The sequence below is a fragment of the Oncorhynchus mykiss genome, chromosome 17 (genome assembly GCF_057628025.1).
Source record: "Oncorhynchus mykiss isolate SJ-2025 chromosome 17, ASM5762802v1, whole genome shotgun sequence".
Classification (NCBI taxonomy): Eukaryota; Metazoa; Chordata; class Actinopteri; order Salmoniformes; family Salmonidae; genus Oncorhynchus; species Oncorhynchus mykiss.
Genome location: NC_143038.1, coordinates 16,609,869 through 16,632,500, shown reverse-complemented (window position 1 = coordinate 16,632,500; position 22,632 = coordinate 16,609,869). Strand labels below are relative to the sequence as shown.

At 43.7% G+C, this 22,632-nt stretch overlaps 1 protein-coding gene across 5 annotated transcripts in view; it reads right to left on the bottom strand.

The window, feature by feature from the left end:
- LOC110493802 (apoptosis-stimulating of p53 protein 2) overlaps positions 1-22,632 on the bottom strand; it is a 45,136-nt gene that overhangs the window by 12,599 nt on the left and 9,905 nt on the right. For 2 of the 5 annotated variants that reach the window (XM_090204935.1, XM_021568297.3), the window contains exons 2-13: positions 16,417-16,564; positions 15,830-15,943; positions 11,296-11,372; positions 11,078-11,179; positions 10,003-10,174; positions 9,258-9,439; positions 7,594-7,758; positions 6,762-6,975; positions 6,435-6,560; positions 4,787-4,902; positions 3,775-4,129; positions 2,756-3,519 (exon numbers count right to left, since the gene is read on the bottom strand). In XM_090204935.1, coding sequence (XP_090061061.1) covers positions 2,756-3,519; positions 3,775-4,129; positions 4,787-4,902; positions 6,435-6,560; positions 6,762-6,975; positions 7,594-7,758; positions 9,258-9,439; positions 10,003-10,174; positions 11,078-11,179; positions 11,296-11,372; positions 15,830-15,943; positions 16,417-16,564 — 2,535 coding nt within the window. Of the gene's footprint in view, positions 1-2,755; positions 3,520-3,774; positions 4,130-4,786; positions 4,903-6,434; positions 6,561-6,761; positions 6,997-7,578; positions 7,759-9,257; positions 9,440-10,002; positions 10,175-11,077; positions 11,180-11,295; positions 11,373-15,829; positions 15,944-16,416; positions 16,565-22,632 lie in introns of all 5 variants that reach the window. The other 3 variants (XM_090204934.1, XM_090204933.1, XM_021568296.3) reach the window with 2 other exon arrangements.

Genomic DNA, 22,632 nt, shown 5'->3' with positions numbered 1-22,632 from the left:
TCAGCCTTTTAATTATGACCTATTAAAAAAAATGCACTATTACTAGGCTATTCAAAATCAAACACAAATTGTCTATAAGAATAGGTTAATTAACTCTGTAAGCTGCACAGCTCAATTTGTGAACCAATAGCATCGCCTAGGCCTATATGTTCCCTCCCAGACTCATGGATAGAACATTTGGAGTATAGAATAAAAGGTAACCAGTCCATTCAGTATGGATAATAATACAGTCCACACTCAAAGGGGATTACTTGAATATGTTTCATTTTGTAGTATAGGCTAGCTAGACCAATTATGTACCAAAGACATCTTAAATCATTATTTTTTTTTTTTTTTTGCCGTGTGTAATATGCAGTAGGCTATGTATTACAGAATGACACAAGCATTATTTAAATTAATTCTCTTTGTGGGGGGGGGGCTTGGGTTCATATAAAGGTTATGCGTACACAGTCGAAGTCGGAAGTTTAGTCACTTAGATTGGAGTCATAAAAACTCGTTTTTCAACCACTCCACAAATATCTTGTTAACAAACTATAGTTTTGGCAAGTCGGTTAGGACATCTACTTTGTGCATGACAAGTAATTTGTTCAACAATTGTTTACAGACAGATTATTTCACTTATAATTCACTGTATTCACTTCCGACTTCAACTGTACATAAACTCTAATATGCGTACGGGGGATTTGAATTAATCACCTCAGAAAGAGCTGTCGATGTTGTTGTGTTAGGCTTTGAAACAATATCCAGAATGACCATGTTTTCCAGTCAATTTGACCGGTTGTTGAACTCCTTCAAATTGATCATCACAGTGAGGTGAATTTTCAAAATCATGATACTGTTTTGATGATAAGTGTTTGATGTGATTTTCCATTGTATTTGCATTGATGTCAGAGTGGTTAGAGGAACAACATAGCGCTGAGTACCAGGCCGTTAGGACTTGATGGTCATTAGGGAGTTGGGTACTACCAACGCATGTCCAGAGTGCATAAGAGGAGATTACCGTGACTCAACAGTCACATGGAATTTTACTGCCGTCATGACTCATGACTGCCGGTGTGGAGGTAATATGGTCACTGCAACAGCCCTAGTGACAAGTGGATATTACACCCTTCAAACACAGATGGCTGAAAAAGACAGATGCTCAGGTGGGTGTATACAGTTAAAGTCGGAAGTGTACATACACCTTAGGCAAATACATTTAAACTCAGTATTTCACAATTCCTGACATGTAATCCTTGTAAAAATTACCCTGTCTTAGGTCAGTTAAGATCACCTCTTTATTTTAAGAATGTGAAATGTCAGAATAATAGCAGAGAGAATGATTTATTTAAGCTTTTATTTCTTTCATCACATTCCCAGTGGGTCAGAAGTTTACATAGTCAATTAGTATTTGGTAGCAGTGCCTTTAAATTGTTTAACTTGGGTCAAACATTTTGGGTAGCCTTCCCAAATTCACCCAACTTATTGTGGGAAGCTTGTGGCCCATTCCTCCTGACAGAGCTGCTGTAACTGAGTCAGGTTTGTAGGCCTCCTTGCTCGCACACGCTTTTTCAGATCTGTCCACAAATCTTCTATGGGATTGAGGTCAGGGCAATGTGATGACCACTCCAATACCTTGACTTTGTTGTCCTTAAGCCATTTTGCCACAACTTTGGAAGTATGCTTGGGGTCATTGTACATTTGGAAGACTCATTTGCGAAGCTAAAACTGATGTCTTGAGATGTTGCTTCAATATATCCACATAATTTTCCTCCTTCATGATGCCATCTATTTTGTGAAGTGCACCAGTCCCTCCTGCAGCAAAGCACCCCCACAACATGACGCTGCCACCCCCTGCCTCACGGTTGGGATGGTGTTATTTGGCTTGCAAGCCTCCCCCTTTTTCCTCCAAACATAATGGCCATTATGGCCAAACAGGTCTATTTTTCTTTCATCCGACCAGAGGACATTTCTCCGAAAAGTACAATCTTTGTCCGCCTGTGCAGTTGTTTTATGGCGGTTTTGGAGCAGTGGCTTCTTCCTTGCTGAGCGGCCTTTCAGGTTATGTTTATATAGAACGTGTTTTACTGTGGATATAGATACTTTTGTACCCATTTCCTCCAGCATCTTCACAAGGTCCTTTGCTGTTGTTCTGGGATTGATTTGCACTTTTTGCACCAAAGTACATTCATATCTAGGAGACAGAACGCGTCTCCTTCCTGAGCGGTATGATGGCTGCGCGGTCCCATGGTGTTTATACTTGCGTACTATTGTTTGTACAGATGAACGTGGTACCTTCAGGTATTTGGAAATTGCTCCCAAGAATGAACCAGACTTGTGGAGGTCTACAATTTTTTTTCCTGGGGTCTTGGCTGATTTCTTCAGATTTTCCCATGATGTCAAGTAAAGAGGCACTGAGTTTGAAGGTATGCCTTGAAATACATCCACAGGTACACCTCCAGAAGCATCTAAAGCCATGACATCATTTTCTGGAATTTTCCAAGCTTTGAGGAGTGTTTTAATGACTAATCTAAGTGTATGTAAACTTCCGACTTCAACTGTTTGATATATATATATATATATATATGTCACACAAACAATACATCAGTTGAAATGGTTTCCCCAATACCAAACAATACCAAATATCTCACCATCCAGGTACCCCAAACATCTACACCAGCAGCCCTTTTAGTATGTTTGGCTAAAATATGAATTCATACTATGTAGTATGCTAGTATGGGGCATTTGGACACAGGATGTGGGTGTGGCTACATACCGGTGGCAGAGTGACTTGTCCCGTGACCTCCGGAGCCTGCATGCTGAGGGTGTCCTCCCCCAGGTCCTGCTCCCCCGTGCTGGGGTATGGAGGGGGCGGGTAGGGTGGGTACTCCTCCAGGTAGGCTTCTGTCTGATGGGGGGGCGGGGGGCAGGGCTCTGGCTCTTCCTCCTCCAGCGACTGGGGCAGTGTGTGGCTGGAGGAGGAAGAGGGCTCTGGGATGGGCGAGCAGGGCGGCTGAGGTGGAGGCACTTGTGCGTCTTTCTCTGTCTCGGCGAGGGACGCTGCGGCGGCAAAAACTTGGGACATAACCGTGCGGTCTCGGGCTCCAACGGCACTGGCGCCCTCCTTCCATGTTCCTCCACCTTCACCCTCATAGGGAGACGCCACAACAGTCTCCATGGCTGCCAGTGTGGTCTTCTGGTAGAGCAGCTTCTGAATGTTGGGCCCCGCGGGGCCCTCAGGCTCTGTAATGGAGCTGCGCTTCTTGAGGGGCCGCGGGGCATGGTGCAGCCGGCGGCGCAGGGCCTCCAGGTCGGCGTCACTAGGGTGCCGGTGGGGGTGCGAGATGAAGGGGAGGAGCTTGGTGGGGCTGAGGGGACGAGGGGCCCGCTCTGTCTCCTGGCCCCCCTGGCTCTCAGGGGCCGGAGGCGCCAGACCGGGACCCCCCTGGTCCACTTCGAAATCGCCGGCCCCCGAATAGACGGAGTCCTGAAGGAGCGACTGCTGCCCCCCACTGCCTGGGATAACTGGCTTTCCATACACTATCAGAGAAAGAGTGAATGGTCAATGTGTGTGAATGGGATCAAGCAAGCTGCTTCATAGCTATAAAACAATCTAGCACGCTAACACAATCCCCATTACATCTTTTTTTAAAAAGAGTAAGGCTGTAAGTAGGGACATTTAAGGCAGGTATTTTGCAAAACAGAAATTGCAGAATGATTTTAACAAATTACTCAGTTTAGTAACAGAGTCACAGGATTAGCCAAGACACTACAGTAGCCCATGGCTCCTCTCACCTCTGGGCTGCGTGCGTGTCAGAGTGCCCCCGCCTGTCCTGGGCTGTTGGGTGTACATGGAGTAGATGGAGGAGGCCGCCACCGTCTGTGGCTTCTGGAGGACAGGCACGGCCACTGTGGATTCTGGAGGATCGGGGGTGAAGGGGCGCACCGTGGCCGCCGGAGGAGCCTCCTGCTTGGGGGGCAGAGGCAGGGTGTGGCTGTGGATGGGGATGGGAGGAGGTGCACACAGATGGAGGGAGGCGGACGGTTTTGCCTTGCCCGGGAAGGTGCCTGTGCTGTAGGGCGGTTTACCGAAGGTCGGGGGCTTGGTAGGGATAGGAGGTGGCACCTTGCCCAGAGCCTTACCACCAGCCTATTGAGTCAAGAAGACCGTAACATACATAGTATGATGAAAATGAAATGCATAGTAATATCACTGCAACAAATGTCAGTTAACAGCTGGTTTTATGCAATGCAACTGACAGTTCACACACATATCCACTATTACATATGTGGGCCATGAAGGAATCAAATCTCAAACTAAAAAACAATGCAACCCTGTATATCAAAAATAGATTGAAGCTGCTTCATTGACTAATCAGGCATTTTTGGAAAAAGCTAAACAATGGAGAGTGAAATAATCTATATCTCTCTGACCACATTCTCTGTGGGTCTGTGATCATTTCTAGCAAGAAAGGAAGTCCGGTAGGGAGAAACATAGCAAGGGAGCATCTTTTAAGTATACTGTATGACCCTTGTGGATACTGTATGGGCTCCCGAGTGGCGCAGTGATCTAAGGCACTGCATCTCAGTGCAAGAGGTGTCACTACAGTCCCTGGTTCCAGGCTGTATCACATCCGGCCAGGATTGGGAGTCCAATAGGGTGGCGCACAACTGACCCAACGTTGTCTGGGGTTTGGCCAGGGTAGGCCATCATTGTAAATAATAATTTGTTCTTAACTGACTTGCCTAGTTATATAACAAAAAAAATGAAAGGTTCCTAAAATGCTTCTGAAAATCAGTGCAGTACCTGGGCATCCCTCAAGAGGTCCTCGCTGCTCTGATTGTTCCGTGAGGGGAGGGGAGGCGGGGCGTCAAACATAGAAATGTGACGCCCCTTTTGGTCCTTGAGGGTCTCGGCATCTCCTGCAACCACAGAGGAAACCACATCCGAACAATATCTGAACCACATGACATTTACATGATCAAAACCATAGGACATCCATGTCATATTAGAACATTATGCAAACCATAGGACATCCATGTCATATTAGAACATTATGCAAACCATAGGACATCCATGTCATATTAGAACATTATGCAAACCATATGACATCCATGTCATATTAGAAAATTATGCAAACCATATGACATCCATGTCATATTAGAACATTATGCAAACCATAGGACATCCATGTCATATTAGAACATTATGCAAACCATATGACATCCATGTCATATTAGAACATTATGCAAACCATATGACATCCATGTCATATTAGAACATTATGCAAACCATAGGACATCCATGTCATATTAGAACATTATGCAAACCATATGACATCCATGTCATATTAGAACATTATGCAAACCATATGACATCCATGTCATATTAGAACATTATGCAAACCATATGACATCCATGTCATATTAGAACATTATGCAAACCATATGACATCCATGTCATATTAGAACATTATGCAAACCATATGACATCCATGTCATATTAGAACATTATGCAAACCATATGACATCCATGTCATATTAGAACATTATGCAAACCATATGACATCCATGTCATATTAGAACATTATGCAAACCATATGACATCCATGTCATATTAGAACATTATGCAAACCATATGACATCCATGTCATATTAGAACATTATGCAAACCATATAACATCCATGTCATATTAGAACATTATGCAAACCATATGACATCCATGTCATATTAGAACATTATGCAAACCATATGACATCCATGTCATATTAGAACATTATGCAAACCATATGACATCCATGTCATATTAGAACATTATGCAAACCATATGACATCCATGTCATATTAGAACATTATGCAAACCATATGACATCCATGTCATATTAGAACATTATGCAAACCATAGGACATCCATGTCATATTAGAACATTATGCAAACCATAGGACATCCATGTCATATTAGAACATTATGCAAACCATATGACATCCATGTCATATTAGAACATTATGCAAACCATATGACATCCATGTCATATTAGAACATTATGCAAACCATAGGACATCCATGTCATATTAGAACATTATGCAAACCATATGACATCCATGTCATATTAGAACATTATGCAAACCATATGACATCCATGTCATATTAGAATATTATCCAAACCATATGACATTCACATAAGAACGTTAACCGAACATTATCAAGATGGTAAGAATCAAATACACATCACAATCACTGTAACCAGTCTTTATTTTGAATATATTCCCAGCATCAGTTTAATAAAAGACTATGCTACATCTCAGGGGGTGACCTGACATGAATTTCGAAATAATATGGCCTTTGCAAGAATTCCCTTCTTTAATTCAAAATTGCCCATTCTTTCCTATTCGGATTTGTTCATTCATGCAGTGGAACTGACCCCTGGTTCCTAGCCAAGTCTAAGGAAGATACCTGAGCCCTGTGAGGAGAGGCTGGACATGCGAGGCAGAGTAGAGGACATGCCATGATGACTGCCGCTGGACTCCGCACTGGAGCTGGACCAGTCGGACAGCTTGGACATCTTGGATGACTGGAAACCTGTCCGAGCGTGGAGAAGTGTTAACACATGGAAAGAGCACTTGAATTGCAAAATGCAAATAGATGTGCACAATCTACTACTGCACAGTTACACACACACTAACACACAGCCAACGCATTCACTTTCCAACGCATTCACAAACACAAAATCGCAATTGAACACACAAAGTAAAATCATCCATAACGAAACAACTTTTTTACCGGAGTAGGGTTTAAGTGGTCTAGGAGGGGCCTTCATGGAGGAGTCTGGCATTGGTAAGGTGGTGGTGCCATCAGGGTAGGCAGGCTTGATCAGGAGCTCCTGTCGGCTGGGCACCGGAGGCCCTGGGGCCGCGGTGGAGGACAGGATGTAAGGGCCCACGGCCGCCACCCTGGAGGGTCCACACGGCTGCAGGGCCTGGCTCTTTGTGGGGACCTGGAGAATGTTTGGGTAACACTTTATCTAAAGTTAGCAGGTATGATGCTTTATTAGTATGAGCCTTAATCATATCTTATTATGAGTCTTATAATATGTAATGTTACCTTATGTAGGCCAGGGATGGGTGGCCTGCGGTTTTGTAGGCCCGCGGATCATTTTCCATAAAAATATATAATAATAATAATAATAACAAAAACAACGTTTTTAGGAACTCAGTCGGGGTCTCATCTTACTGCTGAGAGTTAAGGGGGCTGCTAAAACGTTTTACTTGCATGGTGAGGTGGGGCAACAAAATTTCACTTAAGTGCCCCCAAAAGTATGGATTTGGGTACTCGACACTTGAGCCACTGTGGACCCTCGTGATAAGTTCGGATTTTCTGTGGCCCCCACCCCCATAAAAGTTGCCCATCCCTGATGTAGGGACGCAGGAGTAAAAGATTACTCCTGCACACATCACATCGATCTCGTGGACTGCTCTGTCTATGTATTGGTGATACATGTCCCTGGCCCCACTCCTCAGCTTAGTTCCAATACATGTGGAGCTGATGTGGTCTGATGAACACTGCATTAAGGGAACAATAAAGCTTTTTAACTTTTAACCTCGTCTTGACTCACGGGCAGGTTCTCCTTCTGCTGTAGCGCTGCCTTCTTCTTCCACAGGCGTTCGCGGAGTTCGGCCACTCGCTTGTCCATGGTGGCCACCTCCAGGTTGCGCTTGCTCAGGCTCTCACGCTGCTGTTGCAGCTTGGCACTCTGGTCCTGGTTCAGTTTATTCCTCAGCTTAAATCGGGAGGAGAAGTGAGAAAGAGCTAGAGTCAGCTTAGTGTGTGTGTATAGAGCTTTTCCCACTACTGAGCAGAACTAAGCCGAGGCAAACCAAGCTCTACTGAGTTCTAAGAAAAGCTCTAAGAAAACTTCAGAGACAACAGTTTTATTCTGGGGTATACACTATATATACAAAAGTATGTGGACACCCGTTCAAATTAGTGGGTCAGGCTATTTCAGCCACACCCGTTGCTGACAGGTCCATAAAAGCGAGCACACATGCCATGCAATCTCCATAGACAAACATTGGCAGTGGAATGGCCTTACTGAAGAGCTCAGTGACTTTCAACGTGGCACCGTAATAGGATGTCACCTTTCCAAAAAGTGATTGTCAAATTTCTGCACTGCTAGAGCTGCCCTGGTCAACTGTAAGTGCTGTTATTGCAAAGTGGAAACGTCTAGGAGCAACAACGGCTCAGCTTCGAAGTGGTAGGCCACACAAGCTCACAGAACGTGACCACCGAGTGCTGAAGCGCGTAGTGCGTAAAAATCAATTGTCCTTGGTTCCAACACTCACTACCAAGTTCCAAACTGCCTCTGGAAGCAACATCAGCACAATAACTGCTCGTTGGGAGCTTCATGAAATGAGTTTCCATGGCCAAGCAGTCACACACAAGCTTAAGATCACCATGCGCAATGCCAAGAGTCGGCTGGAGTAGTATAAAGCTCCCTGCCATCAGTATCTGGACTTGTGGAAACGCATTCTCTAGAGTGATGAATCACGCGTCACCATCTGGCAGTCCGATCAATGAATCTTGGTTTGGCAGATGCCAGGAGAACGCTACCTGCCTGAATGCATAGTGCCAACTGTAAAGTTTGGTGGAGGAGGAATAATGGTCTGGGGCTCTTTTTCATGGTTCGGGCTAGACCCCTTAGTTCCAGTGAAGGGAAATCTTAACACTACAGCATTCAATGACATTCTAGACGATTCTGTACTTCCAACTTTGCGGCAACAGTTTGGGGAAGGCCCTTTCCTGTTTCAGCATGACAACGCCCCCATGAACAATGCAAGGACCATACAGAAATGGTTGGTCGAGATTGGTGTGGAAGAACTTGGCCTGCACAGAGCCCTGACCTCAACTCCATCGAACACCTATGGGAATTGGAATGCCAACTGCAAGCCAGGCCTAATCGCCCAACATCAGTGCCTGACCTCACTAATGCTGAAATCAGTGGCTGAATGGAAGCAAGTCCCCACAGCAATCTTCTAAAATCTAGTTGAGATCCTTCACAGAAGAGTGGAGACTGTTATAGCAGCAGAGGGGGGACCCAACCCCATATTAATGACCATGATTTTGGAAATAGATGTTCGACAAGCAGGTGTCCGCATTCTTTTGGTCATATAGTGTATGTTTGTCGTCCCGCTGTGTTCATGATGTTATTTTGCAGAGTCTACCTGTAAATGCCGCAAAAAGAAACTTGTGTGGAAGCAGGCTAATATGACCTTTTCTTACCTGCAGCTCCTTGTAAAGACGCTCCAGCTCGCCGGCGGAGCTCGGGCCGTCCTGAGAAGACTCCATCTTGACGCTTTTCACGGTCTCCAGCTGCCTGCTCAGCTCCTCCACTCTGGAGACGGCCACCAGGAGCTCGCGCTGCTTACTCTGAAACAGCCCGTTCATCTGCTCTATCTCCTCCACTATATGGCCAGGCACACACGCATGCAAATCAACAAACACGTGCAAGCATGCACACACACAGACAGACAGAAGGACAGACATGTCAAACTTGAAAAGTAACATTTAGAGAATGCTAATGTGTTAGTTCAAAGCAAAATCTAAATGTTCCGTTAACTTCAAGATTTGATCTTAAACCTAAACATGTTCTGAGTTTTTATTATTTATTATTATTTTATTAATTATTGAGAAATGTTTTAGCTAACATTCCCCCAAAAATTGCACCTTCAGGTTCAATAGTTTTTTTGATGTCCAAATAAATAACCTTAATACACAACGTTCCCATAACTGTCAGGTGTACATTCTCGGAATACACAGAAAACTGGACAAAAAAAATATTCTGGAAACTAAAACCTGGAATCTTCTTTTGACCCACAAGTAGTTAGCTGGGTGTACGCTGTAGGCCAAAGCCAACCAGCTAAAACAGTGGCATTTTGTGTGAAGCAATGTCGAGTGTGTCAAGTTGGGGAAAAAAACCCTCTTCATCGAGTGTCCTCGACTCCTCCCTCCCAACCTTGGCACTAACCCAGTTTGCTGTTGCTTTGGCGTTTCTGCTCCACTTGACCCTTGAGGGCCCGCACCCGCCGCAGCTTGGTCTCCTGGTTCTCAGCGTTCTCACGGAGCTGACGTAGTCTCTCCTGCTCTGACGCCTGCTGCTGCCGCTGCTCTTGCAGCCTCAGGTAGCGCAGACGCTGCTCCTAGCCGGCCAAACAAGAAAACACGTTCAAATTCAGTTTCAAGTTTTTAATAATACCCACAGTGTATTAAAGTAGTCAAAGTAGTAGTATTTGGTCCCATATCCCTGGCACACAATGACCACATCACGTTTGTGACTATATACAAACTCAGCATTTGCAGTTTGTTTTTGGGTGTCTTTTGTATCATGTCTTGCCCAATAGTAACTAAATACAGAATATTGTATTGTCATTCTGGAGTCACTTTTAGTGCATGCGAGAATAGAAGATGTTTCTGAACACCTATACAGTCACATGGAGAAGCACAAAGATGATAGCGCCCTCGCTATCATGTAAAATGCTAACCTTCGCTGTTACCGGTAATGGCAAGAGGTTAGCATTCTCTATTGTAGCCTTTGTAAACTTCTAACTCAGTGTAGGAGGTCACACAGACGTTCCCATGTCTTTAAAGAAAAATACTTGCCTTTATTATTAGAGCTTAATAAAGAGAAGGCAGAGGGGACCGTGTGAAGAACTGTCTAGGAAGAAACCTCGAGAGGAACCAGACGCTAGAGCAAGCCTATTCAACTGGAAGCCTATGTCAAGCTAATAAGCATTGGTAAGAAAGGGAAAGAAACAACTTTTTTTTATTGGACATTGTCTCATCTAGAGCCCTGCCATGCAGGCCTATCTGCCTCACGCTGGCCTCGGCATGAGACGAGGTAAAGAATTACATGTCTTGACCTTATTTAGTGGCGGTGCTTCTCTGCCAAACGAGTCAATGGGCTTGTTTGACATCGACTGCACGGATCTACAAATCCCCTTGCATCATAAATAATTACTGATGATTATTTATAGCCAAGTCGGTCAGTCAAAATTTACCCACAACGTGTCATGCTCTCCAACATGGCCAATCTCTTGCCCTACCTTTGAGGCCAGGAGCTGCTGCTGCGAATTGATCTGCTGCTGTTGCCGTGATGCCATCTCCTGCAGCTCCGAGAGGGTGATGTCCATGCGAGGCGGTGCCACCTGGGGGGGGGGGGGGGGGGGTGAGTCAATAATGACAAAGAACGTGTCACACCACACCATTAAACCACCGGCTTCCACCTTCCTTCATTTTAATGTTGTACAATTGTTTCACTCACCCCATTTTCCATGCATCGGTCCACAGGGACCATGACCATGTTCCTTTTGGCCGAGTGGTCGGAAACCCTTGATCCACCTATACAAGACAAAATACAGCTGTCTTGTGTGTGTGTTTATATCTAACTGTTGGAGAGGGACATGCGTTTGCTTCACAACTGATCATGGGAAGTGTACAAAGAGGTGAGAAGCTAATTGCTATTTTGGGAAACTGGGGGGCTCCAATTTGTTTGTGTACTACAGTCGGTTTATGACCAAAGACGGAAGAAACATGACCCGGAAAACCGACACAAGACCCCGAGCACTGCGCCATGAATAGGGGTCATACTCTGAAGATACGGGATGAAAAGGACAAGCATGAGTTGTAGAACTGCTCATTATGTAATAACTGGTGGAGCAGCCAAAAGAACCAGGCCTCGTCCACACAGTTGCTCTTCCCGTGCCAGTGTCTGACGGTTATGCAATGCTGTTTTGCGAACAGCTTATATGGGTAACCAAAAAAAGGCAGAACAACAAGGCTGATCCCTTTAATAAGCTCTTTGGGGGTCCACAACTCAGGCTTATTAGTTATACAACCCAAATCCTACACCTTATACGGTAATAACAGCACAAGCAAAACAAGGAGCCGAGCCAGACTGGTTGTAATTGACTACAATCGTGTCCCGAGAACAAATAATAAAGCCTTTGTGCTGTGATATCCCTTGCACTGCTCTGTGATATCCCTTGCACTGCTCTGTTGCGTAATACGGCTTAGTCCTGCGTAGGGGGCCCGTCATTCCAAGCAACTAGAAACCCAAACACATGGACCTACACAAGGTTCTCAAATGAACAGAGAGCCTTGGGTTAAGAAAGAAAGGGCTTTCTGTTGTTTTCAAGTGACATAAAGGACTAAGTTATGAAGGGGCATCACATAGTGGTACCATTGAAAAGAACATGACCTTGGCTAATCGTCTCATGAAAACGCAACGCAGATATTCGAGGAAAAATAACAAGCACAAAACCTAGATCACAGCAATGAAAGTAAAGTGTATTGTTCCCTTTGGGCTCACTTTAACCATGAGGATGGGCGTATTCATGACACCAATTCTGTTGCAAAGCGGTTCTTAAATGGAAGCAAACGGAGAGGGGCCTACCTGAATTTGGCCAATAAAAACATGTTTTACTCTGTTTGCTTCCGTTTGGTTCTTAAAATGGTAAATGGTTTCCATAATGAATACACCCCAGCTGAGAGGGCGGTTAATGGTTAGCATGCCATCTCAGACTACAAGGTGCAGTTGTTTAAAAAGGTGCTTACACATGTGGAATCTATGTGAACTGCAACAGCACTAGGCTGCATTCAAAACAAATGTCCCCCCTCCCCCGTAACATGGCGGAGACTCGCGCTTGAGCTGTTTACTTTCGGTCGTGGTCCACCAGCTTCAAACAGCTGTAAAAACTATATATTTTTGTTATGAAATATATTTTACAGCGATGTAGATGGTACAATGATTCCCTACACTATTCAGTGCTTGTTTTCTCACATAAACTGAAATTGAGTGAACAGTGTTGAATTTTAGCACCCAGGAATTGACAGAGCAATTTCTACATTGGCCGCTTGACCTGATTTCCGCTAAACACAGCCACAAAATCAAAACAGCTTTCCCATTTTGACAACAGATCATCAAGTTATAGCAGAAATCTACCTCACCAAGCAAAGTGAGAAGAATAAGAGCACCACATTGAAGCTGCCCAGCAACACCCGTTGGGGTGGTGTTGTCATCATGTTTGACAGTCTCCTGGAGGGGAAGGAGTCTCTCCAAGAAATGGCCATATCACAGTCTGCCGATATGGACAGCCCCATCAAGATGATCCTCCTGGATGATGTATTTTGGGAGAGCAGCCTGAAACTCCTGAAACGTGTAGCAATAGCTATTGCATGGATTGAGAGAGACAATACCATCCTGTCTGATGTTCAAACTCTGCTTGCAGATGTAAGAGAAGAAATCCATACTGCCCTGCCCACTTCACTGTTGCTCCAAGCAGAGGAAACTGCAGTTCTGAAATGCATCAAAAAGTGTGAAGACTTCTGCCTGAAGCCCATACACACTGCAGCATACATGTTGGACCCCAAGTATGCTGACAAGAGCATCCTGTCTGGTGCAGAGATCAACAAGGCCTATGGTGTCATCACTACTGTGTCTCGCCACCTTGGCCTGGATGAGGGCAAGGTTCTTGGCAGTCTGGCGAAGTAACACTTCCAAGCAAGGGCTTTGGGATGGAGATGCAATATGGTAGTCGTGCCAACATCTCATCAGCCACCTGGTGGAAGGGACTTTGTAGATCTGATGCTGTTTCCCCTGTTGCCTCCATCATCCTCCAAATCCCACCAACAACAGCCGCCTCAGAGCACAACTGGTCCTTGTTTGGGAACACACACACACACACCAAAGCACCAATACAAGGGTTGAAAAATTGGTGGCCATCCGGGCAAATTTGAGGCTTTTTGAGCCTGACAATGAGCCATCCTCAAAAAGGTTGGAAAGTGACAGTGAAGATGAGGCCTCAGTGTCTGATGTTCAAGAAGTGGACATTGAGGAGGTCCAGGGAGAAGACATGGAAGCCTGAGAGGAAGACAACCAAAACATACAGATGTATGTTGAAAGCTTTATGGGAGATGCAATGGATCATTGGAGATCATTCAATGTTCCCTTTCTTTTGTTGTTCAGTGAAATCATCCCATGTAAAGAGTCTACTCATTTAATTAAAGTTCAATTCGTAACTAAATATATATTTTTTATTTATATTGGAAGGATGGAATAATTTGCAATTATTATTATTTTATTTTTTTACCCCTTTTTCTCCCCAATTTTGTGGTATCCAATTGTTTTTAGTAGCTACAACTCCCGTACGGGCTCAGGAGAGACGAAGGTTGAAAGTCATGCGTCCTCCGATACACAACCCAACCAAGCCGCACGGCTTCTTAAACAGAGTGCATCCAACCCGGAAGCCAGCCAACCCGGAGGAAACACCGTGCACCTGGCACCCTTGGTTAGCGCGCACTGCGCCCGGCCCACCACAGGAGTCGCTGGTGCGTGATGAGACAAGGTTATCCCTACCGGCCAAGCCCTCCCTAACGCGGGACGATGCTAATTGTGCGTCACCCCACGGACCTCCCGGTCGCGGCTGGTTACGACAGAGCCTGGGCGCAAACCCAGAGTCTCTGATGGCACAGCAGTACAGCGCCCTTATCCACTGCGCCACCCGGGAGGCCTGTAATTTGCAATTAAGTCTACTTATGATAAGGTAAAAGGTTTATGTTTCTGTCTCCATATGATATGGTAAATATATCCAATGCAAAAAAAACATCTACATTTATATGGAATTAGTATTAAATTGCATATAGTCCCGTTAATTCCCACAAAGTTTCCACCTCTGAATATTCCCCAAAATATGCAACCCTAATCACAGCCAATCACAACACTGGCAGGTCAGTAATACTGCGAAACACCGTCATTTCACTATTACTGCAGATATATTATGTACATTTTCTGAAATTACAATGCAAAAATGAAATACAAATCCTATGTGTAGCACCTTTAAAGTGTGTTAAAGTGTTCCATATTCTACATCATATGGGGGGGTGTGTTCATAAACTGGATTGTGTTATTACAACCAACAACCAACAACCACAACGGACGCTGTGACAATAGTGCCACTGGGTTATGGTAAGTTCATTTAAAATAGTAGCAAAAGAAGGATTAAGGACGGCTGAAGAATCTTTCTGCCAGGCATTTACATACGTCTTGGCATGTGTGGGCCATGTGGCACACGGGGTGGCATGGCATTGCTCAGGTTAGTCACAGACAGTGCCCGTGGCATATCATCATCACCACACACAGGCTGCATCATGAACTGCATCCTATTCCTTATAGTGCACAACATTGGCCAGGGCCCACAGGCCATGTGGGACGCAGTCACAGTCAGAAAAATCCTGGGTGACCTTTGGGCCTGAGAGAATGCAGGCAAGACATAAAACGAGAGTGTACCCTGTTAAATAACGATGTCCCCAGCAGCCGCAAGAGATCACGGAGATTTTAATTATCTCAGCAACGTTTAGAATGCTTGGCATTGTGCCATGGTCAAAACCGCATGCGTCACCAAATAACAGGAAGAAATACAATCTTATCACACATTTTTTCTTTGTTATTTTGAGTTTTTACTTCACATGTGACATTGTTCAAATCCAATTGTGGCCACGTAGCAACTCTAATATGGTAACAATTGTATTGAAATTCATCATCCCAACAATGGGGACAACGAAATGTGTCTGCCAGTTAGAATAGTAGCCGGCTGTATTAACTTTGGCTCAAATGTAACGGAATATAGGACGAATAGAACATTGTGTACACCACACACATAACAGTCAGTAAACACACCTGACTACCCAGGCTTCCCCATTTTTCAGGCTACACTTGACACATACAGTTACCACACTATTTAACATCCAGGGTACTGGTGGGGGATGGGCATTGATAAATGTGTGTTTGTGGCTCTCACCCGACTCTCTGCAGGGTGCCCGTTCGTGGCGCAGGAGGAAGCGAACCTCCCCCCTCTGCTGTCCCCAATGCTGGAGCACGTCCAGCATTCGCTCTCCGTCACTAATGGCGCGTTCTGGTGTGACAAAGAAAGATGCCTGAGTAAGCGGTTCTTGAGTCCAAGGCACGGTTCCATTTTGGTCCCTTGCCTCTTACCCTTCAGGTGTTCACATCTGACGGGATAGTGGTACTGCTTTCACCTATTACATCACTTTTAAGATTAGTGAACATCGAAGCTGTAGGGGCTAGAGAGTGAAATGGAACAGTTTTTTTTGGGGGGGGGTACTCCTACCCACCACTGAAAACTTTAGCCTTCGATTGGTTTCATTCAGTTCAACACTGATGAGTGCAGCCCTCCTTAACATAAACCTAGAGTTAACACTGCTGTTAAATGTTAGCCAGGATATGTCCTGGCTGGTCTAGCAGTCATACCACAGTCTCACACATGACTACGGTGAAGGGCCCATGCCCTTCTAGCACTCCTCTCCTACTTACTTCACTGTCTCTTTTTACTGCAGAAGACAGAGTAAGAACCGTTCTGAAACTCACCTGAACCTCGCCACATTTCAGCTAGGTAGCATTCTCCCTCCCCGGGCTCCTTGCACAGCTCCACCACATCACGACACAGGGTTTCCGGGGTAACGGGCACCTCTGTGAAATGCTGGTCGTTGTTGCTGAGGTACACGGTGAGGAACATCTAAGACACAGTAAAAAATAGACCATTAGAACAGCGTTACTCGACATTGGTGCTGTGTACAATATGATAGAATGAGAAACCCTGTTAAAAGAACATCTGGGTCCAACCCCAGACAAAGACTGAGCCAATTCAGAAAGCCCATCGCAGTGGGGGACTCGCAAAAATAGTGAGAACAGAATAAGTAGCACATTAGGTACCTGTTCCATTTGAAAACAAACAGATGGTCAATGTCTATTTTGGATCCAAAAATCTTACAGGGAGTCATTTGTCAGTGTGGTCTTTTTTCCTAATAGGGGCAATTCCACGGTAACGGAATTGGGCTTAGACTCATATTTTTTTACTTAAAATGTATGCCAAACAAAAACCATTGATTTAAAAAAAAGTTTACAAACCATACAACTCTACGCACAAGGACTAAGAAATTACAATGAACATAAATAAAAAAAATAAAACATTTACTGGAAGTTTGGTAACAGAATTTCAGTTAAATCTCCCTCAGTTTATGTGACCACATTTCCAAACACTTACAAATCTGCTCCGAATTAAGATTCAGAAATGTCTGCAGAAAGAATGGGATGTCAGCCATGACATGACACCCTGAATTAGAAAAAAATATATATTTTGGTTATTGAACGTGAAGTGGATTTACACCCGGTAACAGAATTGAGGCAACAGAATTTCATCATTGGTCCTTGATCTATACTACACAGAAATGCATCATTTTGGATATGAAGGTCATTCACCCTAAATACGTATACAAAGGTGCAATATCCTCGTTTGCATATGGAGGTATTATTCTACACACTGGCTATTATTTTATTGAGCTCCACCACCAAACAAGACCAAATGTGGTTGGTCTAGAACAAATCTGAACCAATCAAAGACGTCTATTTTTCACACGTTTGGACATCAAAGTACAGCACAGTAGAGATATGTAGAGTACAGTACAGAACACAGTAAATATAGTAGAGTATAGTACATTATAGGGTAATGTACTGTACCTTACTCTACTGAACTATATTCTACTTTTATTTATGCTGAATTATTCTCTACTTTTGTTTACTGTACTGTGGTGTCCAAACGTATGAAACATAGGTGTCCGTGACCAAATAAAGAATTTAAAGAGAGGGGGCTCATGGGGAGTAGTCAGTAAGAGCCAGGAGAGGTTACGTTAGAGATAGAGAGAAGAGGTTGTCCTGACTTTTCTTCCTCTTTCTCTGACAACCAGACGACAGAAGGAGAAAGGAAAACATTTATCAGCTGAACATAATAGTACGCCAGCAAAATGGAGAACAGTAGCAACTGTTGTTTGTGACTATTATGATTTCCCATTGTACCATTTCAAATGCAGACATTCCATTACCAATTTTTCTGACATTCTGTTACCGATTTGGTAACAGATTTGAGTTTCAATCCCTTAATAATTCATGAAACAAAATCGATATCAGTGAAAACACTAATTAACTGGCGGGGCCTATTTAAAGAACAAAGCGTATGATTTCTTAATCTATCCCTGCTCATGTAAAGTGTTGGTCCCATGTTTCATGAGCAGAAATACAAGATCCCAGAAATGTTCCATATGCACAAAAATACGTTCTCTCAAATTGTGTGTACAAATTTGTTTACATCCCTGTTAGTGAGCATTTCTCATTTGCCAATATAACCCATCCACCTGACAGGTATGACACATCAACAGGCTGATTGAACAGCATAATAACTACACAGGTGCACCTTGTGCAGCGACAAAAGGCCACTAAAATGTACAGGTTAAACAACAGGTATTTCTGTCTGTAATAAAGCCTATGCCCTCCCAGGCCCACCCATGGCTGTGCCCCTGCCCAGTCATGTGAAATCCATAGATTAGGTTCTAATAAATGTATTTCAATTGACTGAGTCTCCTTTTATGAACTGTAACTAAGAAAATAGTTAAAATTGTTGCCTGTTGCATTTTTTTTTTGTGTGTTGATATCAGTTAGCAGGGGTCTAATTCAACATGATTGTGTTTTGATGTATTTCTAATACCTTTTAAGACTTTCTGGTAGATGTTTTCTAAGACCCCTTTTCCATCTGTTTGACAATTTGTTTATTCCTAATTTTGAGGATGGAAAATGGTTGAAACGCATATATGCCTTAATTTCTCAAAAATATAGACTTGTGGCTTTCATTTGTCACCCAATTTGACATGGTCCTATGAACTTCACATGTTGTGCTTATGGGTCCTTTTACATAGAAGTTCCCACAGGGAATTCCACAAATAATAATGGCTTTGCTTCAACATCTGGAGTGAGCCAGCCCAAAGACAGAATGGGGACAATCTGGGAACTACTCCAGAACCCCCTCTGGAATTATAAAGGGGCGAATGCAGTTCTGAACATTTTTTCCAAAGAGAAAACTGGGTCTCAAATTCCAATAGAGCCAAGCTCCAGTCTCTGAAAATGAAAACATGATGAAGAGGCAACACTGTCAAGGACACTGGTCCTCGAGAAACGGGGGCGGGCTCTGTGAATTTGACCTTTCACAAGATTCTACATAGGTCAATGGTTTCATTTCAAATGCGCAAACGCTGCAGCCAGCCACCGTGACAACTGTATATGGGGGACAATAAAGGGTTATAGAGCCAAGTGCAAGTCATTTCTTCGCACCATAAATAGCAGGCCAAGCCAAACACGCTCCGCTGCCCAAAGGTATAGAGGATGCAAGAAGCCATCATTGACTTGTTGCATCGTAGTGGTGGTCTGGCATGGGGCCTGAAAGGTCCATATCACTGAGGTAACAGATGGGCTTTAGACTGCAGATGCATCCCAAAATGGCAACCCTTTTCCCTAGTGCATTACTTTTGACCAGGTCCATGAGGTGCCATGTTACTCTCAGGATGTGTCCCACATGGAAGCTGTCCTGTAGACTCTGCCATCGCTGCAGCACTACGTTCCCACTAACAACCTACAGAACCTACCATTCCGGAAACCTCTGCCTAAAACCAGTTATAATTTGGAGATAATCCATATAAAAATCAGGAGATTTAGAACCTACTAAACTATCAATCTGATTGGTTTTCAAATTATTTGTCAAACAGAGCTGTCTACCAATTTCCTGAAATTTGTCAAAGGTGTTCAAGCCGGAACCCATTCATGATAAATCTATGATGTCAAGCATAGTTGGATTATGGAGAGAAACATAATTATGCCGAGGCAACAGTATAAAATAATAAAGCCTTCCACATCCGCCACAAACATCTGCCATTTAACAGAAGTGGCTGAAAGACACGTAACAATGCTAAACCACTCGTAATGCCGACTGATCCTACATTTGTGAAACCGTGGCACAAGCTTGCCAGCTGACACTCCATGCACCAATTCAAGTATCCGGTTTGAAGCAGCTGTGCACTAAAGGTTTAAAAAGAGGCTTTTTTTTGTCCTCTTTTAAAATATGCTCTCAATCTGGGCACTGGATCGGACTACAGCTGGGGATATGACTGACTGCCTTTCGGTCCTAGTCACGCTAGGAGTACAAGAAATCCACAGACTGGCAATTAGAGTTAGGATAACATCATGGCCATGTGCCCTCTTAAAAGGTAGACTCCACCATATGACATCATCATGCAAAGCCAGAGGACTTCCTGTTTGCAGAAAACAAGATAACTAATGTCCGCAAAAAGACTTCCCAACTTCCGGCCTCTCTTCAGACATGCACACATTGGGGAGTGGCAAATACCCATTGTGACGCACAGATGTTCCAAACTCAGTTTTAGACAAGACTGACTTTATGACCAAAATTTGCGTATTTACATTTTGTAGTCAATTTTGACACTAGAATAACTGTTTCTGACTCCTATCAATGCCACATAGGGGATTTGCAAGGGGATTTTTAAAAGGCAGTCGCACTTTAACAGTATATAGCTGATTTGAATCCTATTTGTATCTTGTAAAGCCGCTTGAAGAAAAATGTGGACCCCAGCTTGTTCCTCTGTATACCGCACACTTCTCAACAGCAAATGTATTTAAACTAACGCTGTTCATCAACCAAACCACACGTACACTAATGTATTCATTTATTGAGTGGTAATAGGAAAACGTTGGACTAAATACACATCTTAAGGAAGCCCATGTTTCAACCAGTACAGAAGTGGGGCATGGTGTCAGAGGTTGATAAAGTGAAGGAGGCTGTCATTTCCTGTTTCACTGCACTGGGCCGTCATTTTAATCACATAGGGCAAGGGCTATGGGAAAAGGTAGGCACATTGGGAGATCTGAGTGAGCCTTGAGGCCATCTAGGACAATCAGAGATGAAGTGCACCCTACTTGGTAAGGCTCATTAAAAAAAAGTTCATGTCTAAAAAGGCCTACAAATGCTGTGAAAATGCCCAAATATAGCCTCATTAAATAATGAGCATAAGATAATATTTTATTTACAACTACAATTCAGAAAAAAATGGGTCCGCGAACATTGGGGGCTTATGCTAATTCCTTGGCATGTCCCTGTTTGCTTGGCACCACTCACTGAATGCATGGCTTTTGTAAGACTTGTCGAAAACATTTCGACCGAATATCAAATTACATGCAAAGTAGCACACTTGTATTTCCATACACAAATGTATAGGGGAGCTATCATTGCTGGCTCTTGGCCTGCATCCGCGATTGCACCATATTCCCTATGTAGGGTAATACTTTGCAGGCTGACTGATCGTCAGTAGAGCTGTGTTTCCTCCGACACATTGGTGCAGCTGGCTTCCGAGTTAAGCGGGCGTGTGTTAAGGAGTGCGGTTTGGCGGGTCATGTTTCGGAGGACGCCTGACTCGACCTTCACCTCTACTGAGCCCGTTGGGGAGTTGCAGTGACGAGACAAGATCGTAATGAAATTGGGAGAAAAAAAGCTAAACAAAACATAGTCATTCATGTATTGTGTCATTTTAGAGTCACTTTTACTGTAAATAACAATATAATATGTTTCTAAACACTTTTACATTAGCGTGGATGCTACCATGATTTTGAATAATCAAATAAAAATACAAATCTTATTGGTCACACACACATGGTTAGCAGATGTTAACGCGAGCGTAGCGAAATGCTTGTGCTTTTAGTTCCAATGGTGCAGTAATATCTAACAAATAATCGAACAATTCCCAACTACCTACAGCTGAAGTCGGAAGTTTACATACACCCTAGCCAAATATATTTAAACTCGGTTTCTCACAATTCCTGACATTTAATCCTAGTAAAAATTCCCTGTCTTAGGATCACCACTTTATTTAAAAATGTGGAACGTCAGAATAATAGTACAAAGTGTGATTTATTTCAGCTTTAATTTCATTCATCACATTCCCAGTGGGTCAGAAGTTTACATACACTCAATTAGTATGTGATAGCATTGCCTTTAAATTGTTTAACTTGGGTCAAACATTTTTGGGTAGCCTTCCACAAGCTTCCCACAATAAGTTGGGTGAATTTTGGCCCATTCCTCCTGACAGAGCTGGTGTAACTGAGTCAGGTTTGTAGGCCTCCTTGCTTTTTCAGTTCTGCCCACAAAGCTTCTATAGGATTGAGGTAAGGGCTTTGTGATGGCCACTCCAATACTTTGACTTTGTTGTCCTTAAGCCATTTTGCCACAACTTTGGAAGTATGCTTGGGGTCATTGTCCATTTGGAAGACCCATTTGCGACCAAGCTTCAACTTCCTGACTGATGTCTTGAGATGTTGCTTCAAAATATCCACATCATTTTCCTCCCTCAGGATGCCATCCATTTTGTGAAGTGCACCAGTCCCTCCTGCAGCAAAGCACCCCCACAACATGATGTTGCCACCCCCGTGCTTCATGGTTGGGATGGTGTTCTTTGGCTTGCAATCCTCCCCCTTTTTCCTCCAAACATAACGATGGTCATTATGGCCAAACAATACAATTTCTTTCATCAGAACAGAGGACATTTCTCCAAAACGTACAATCTTTGTCCCCATGTGCAGTTGCAAACCGTAGTCTTGTTTTTTTATGTTGGTTTTGGAGCAGTGGCTTCTTCCTTGCTGAGCAGTCATTTCTCTAAGCAATTGTATTAGTACGAATTATTTTATACAGTCATT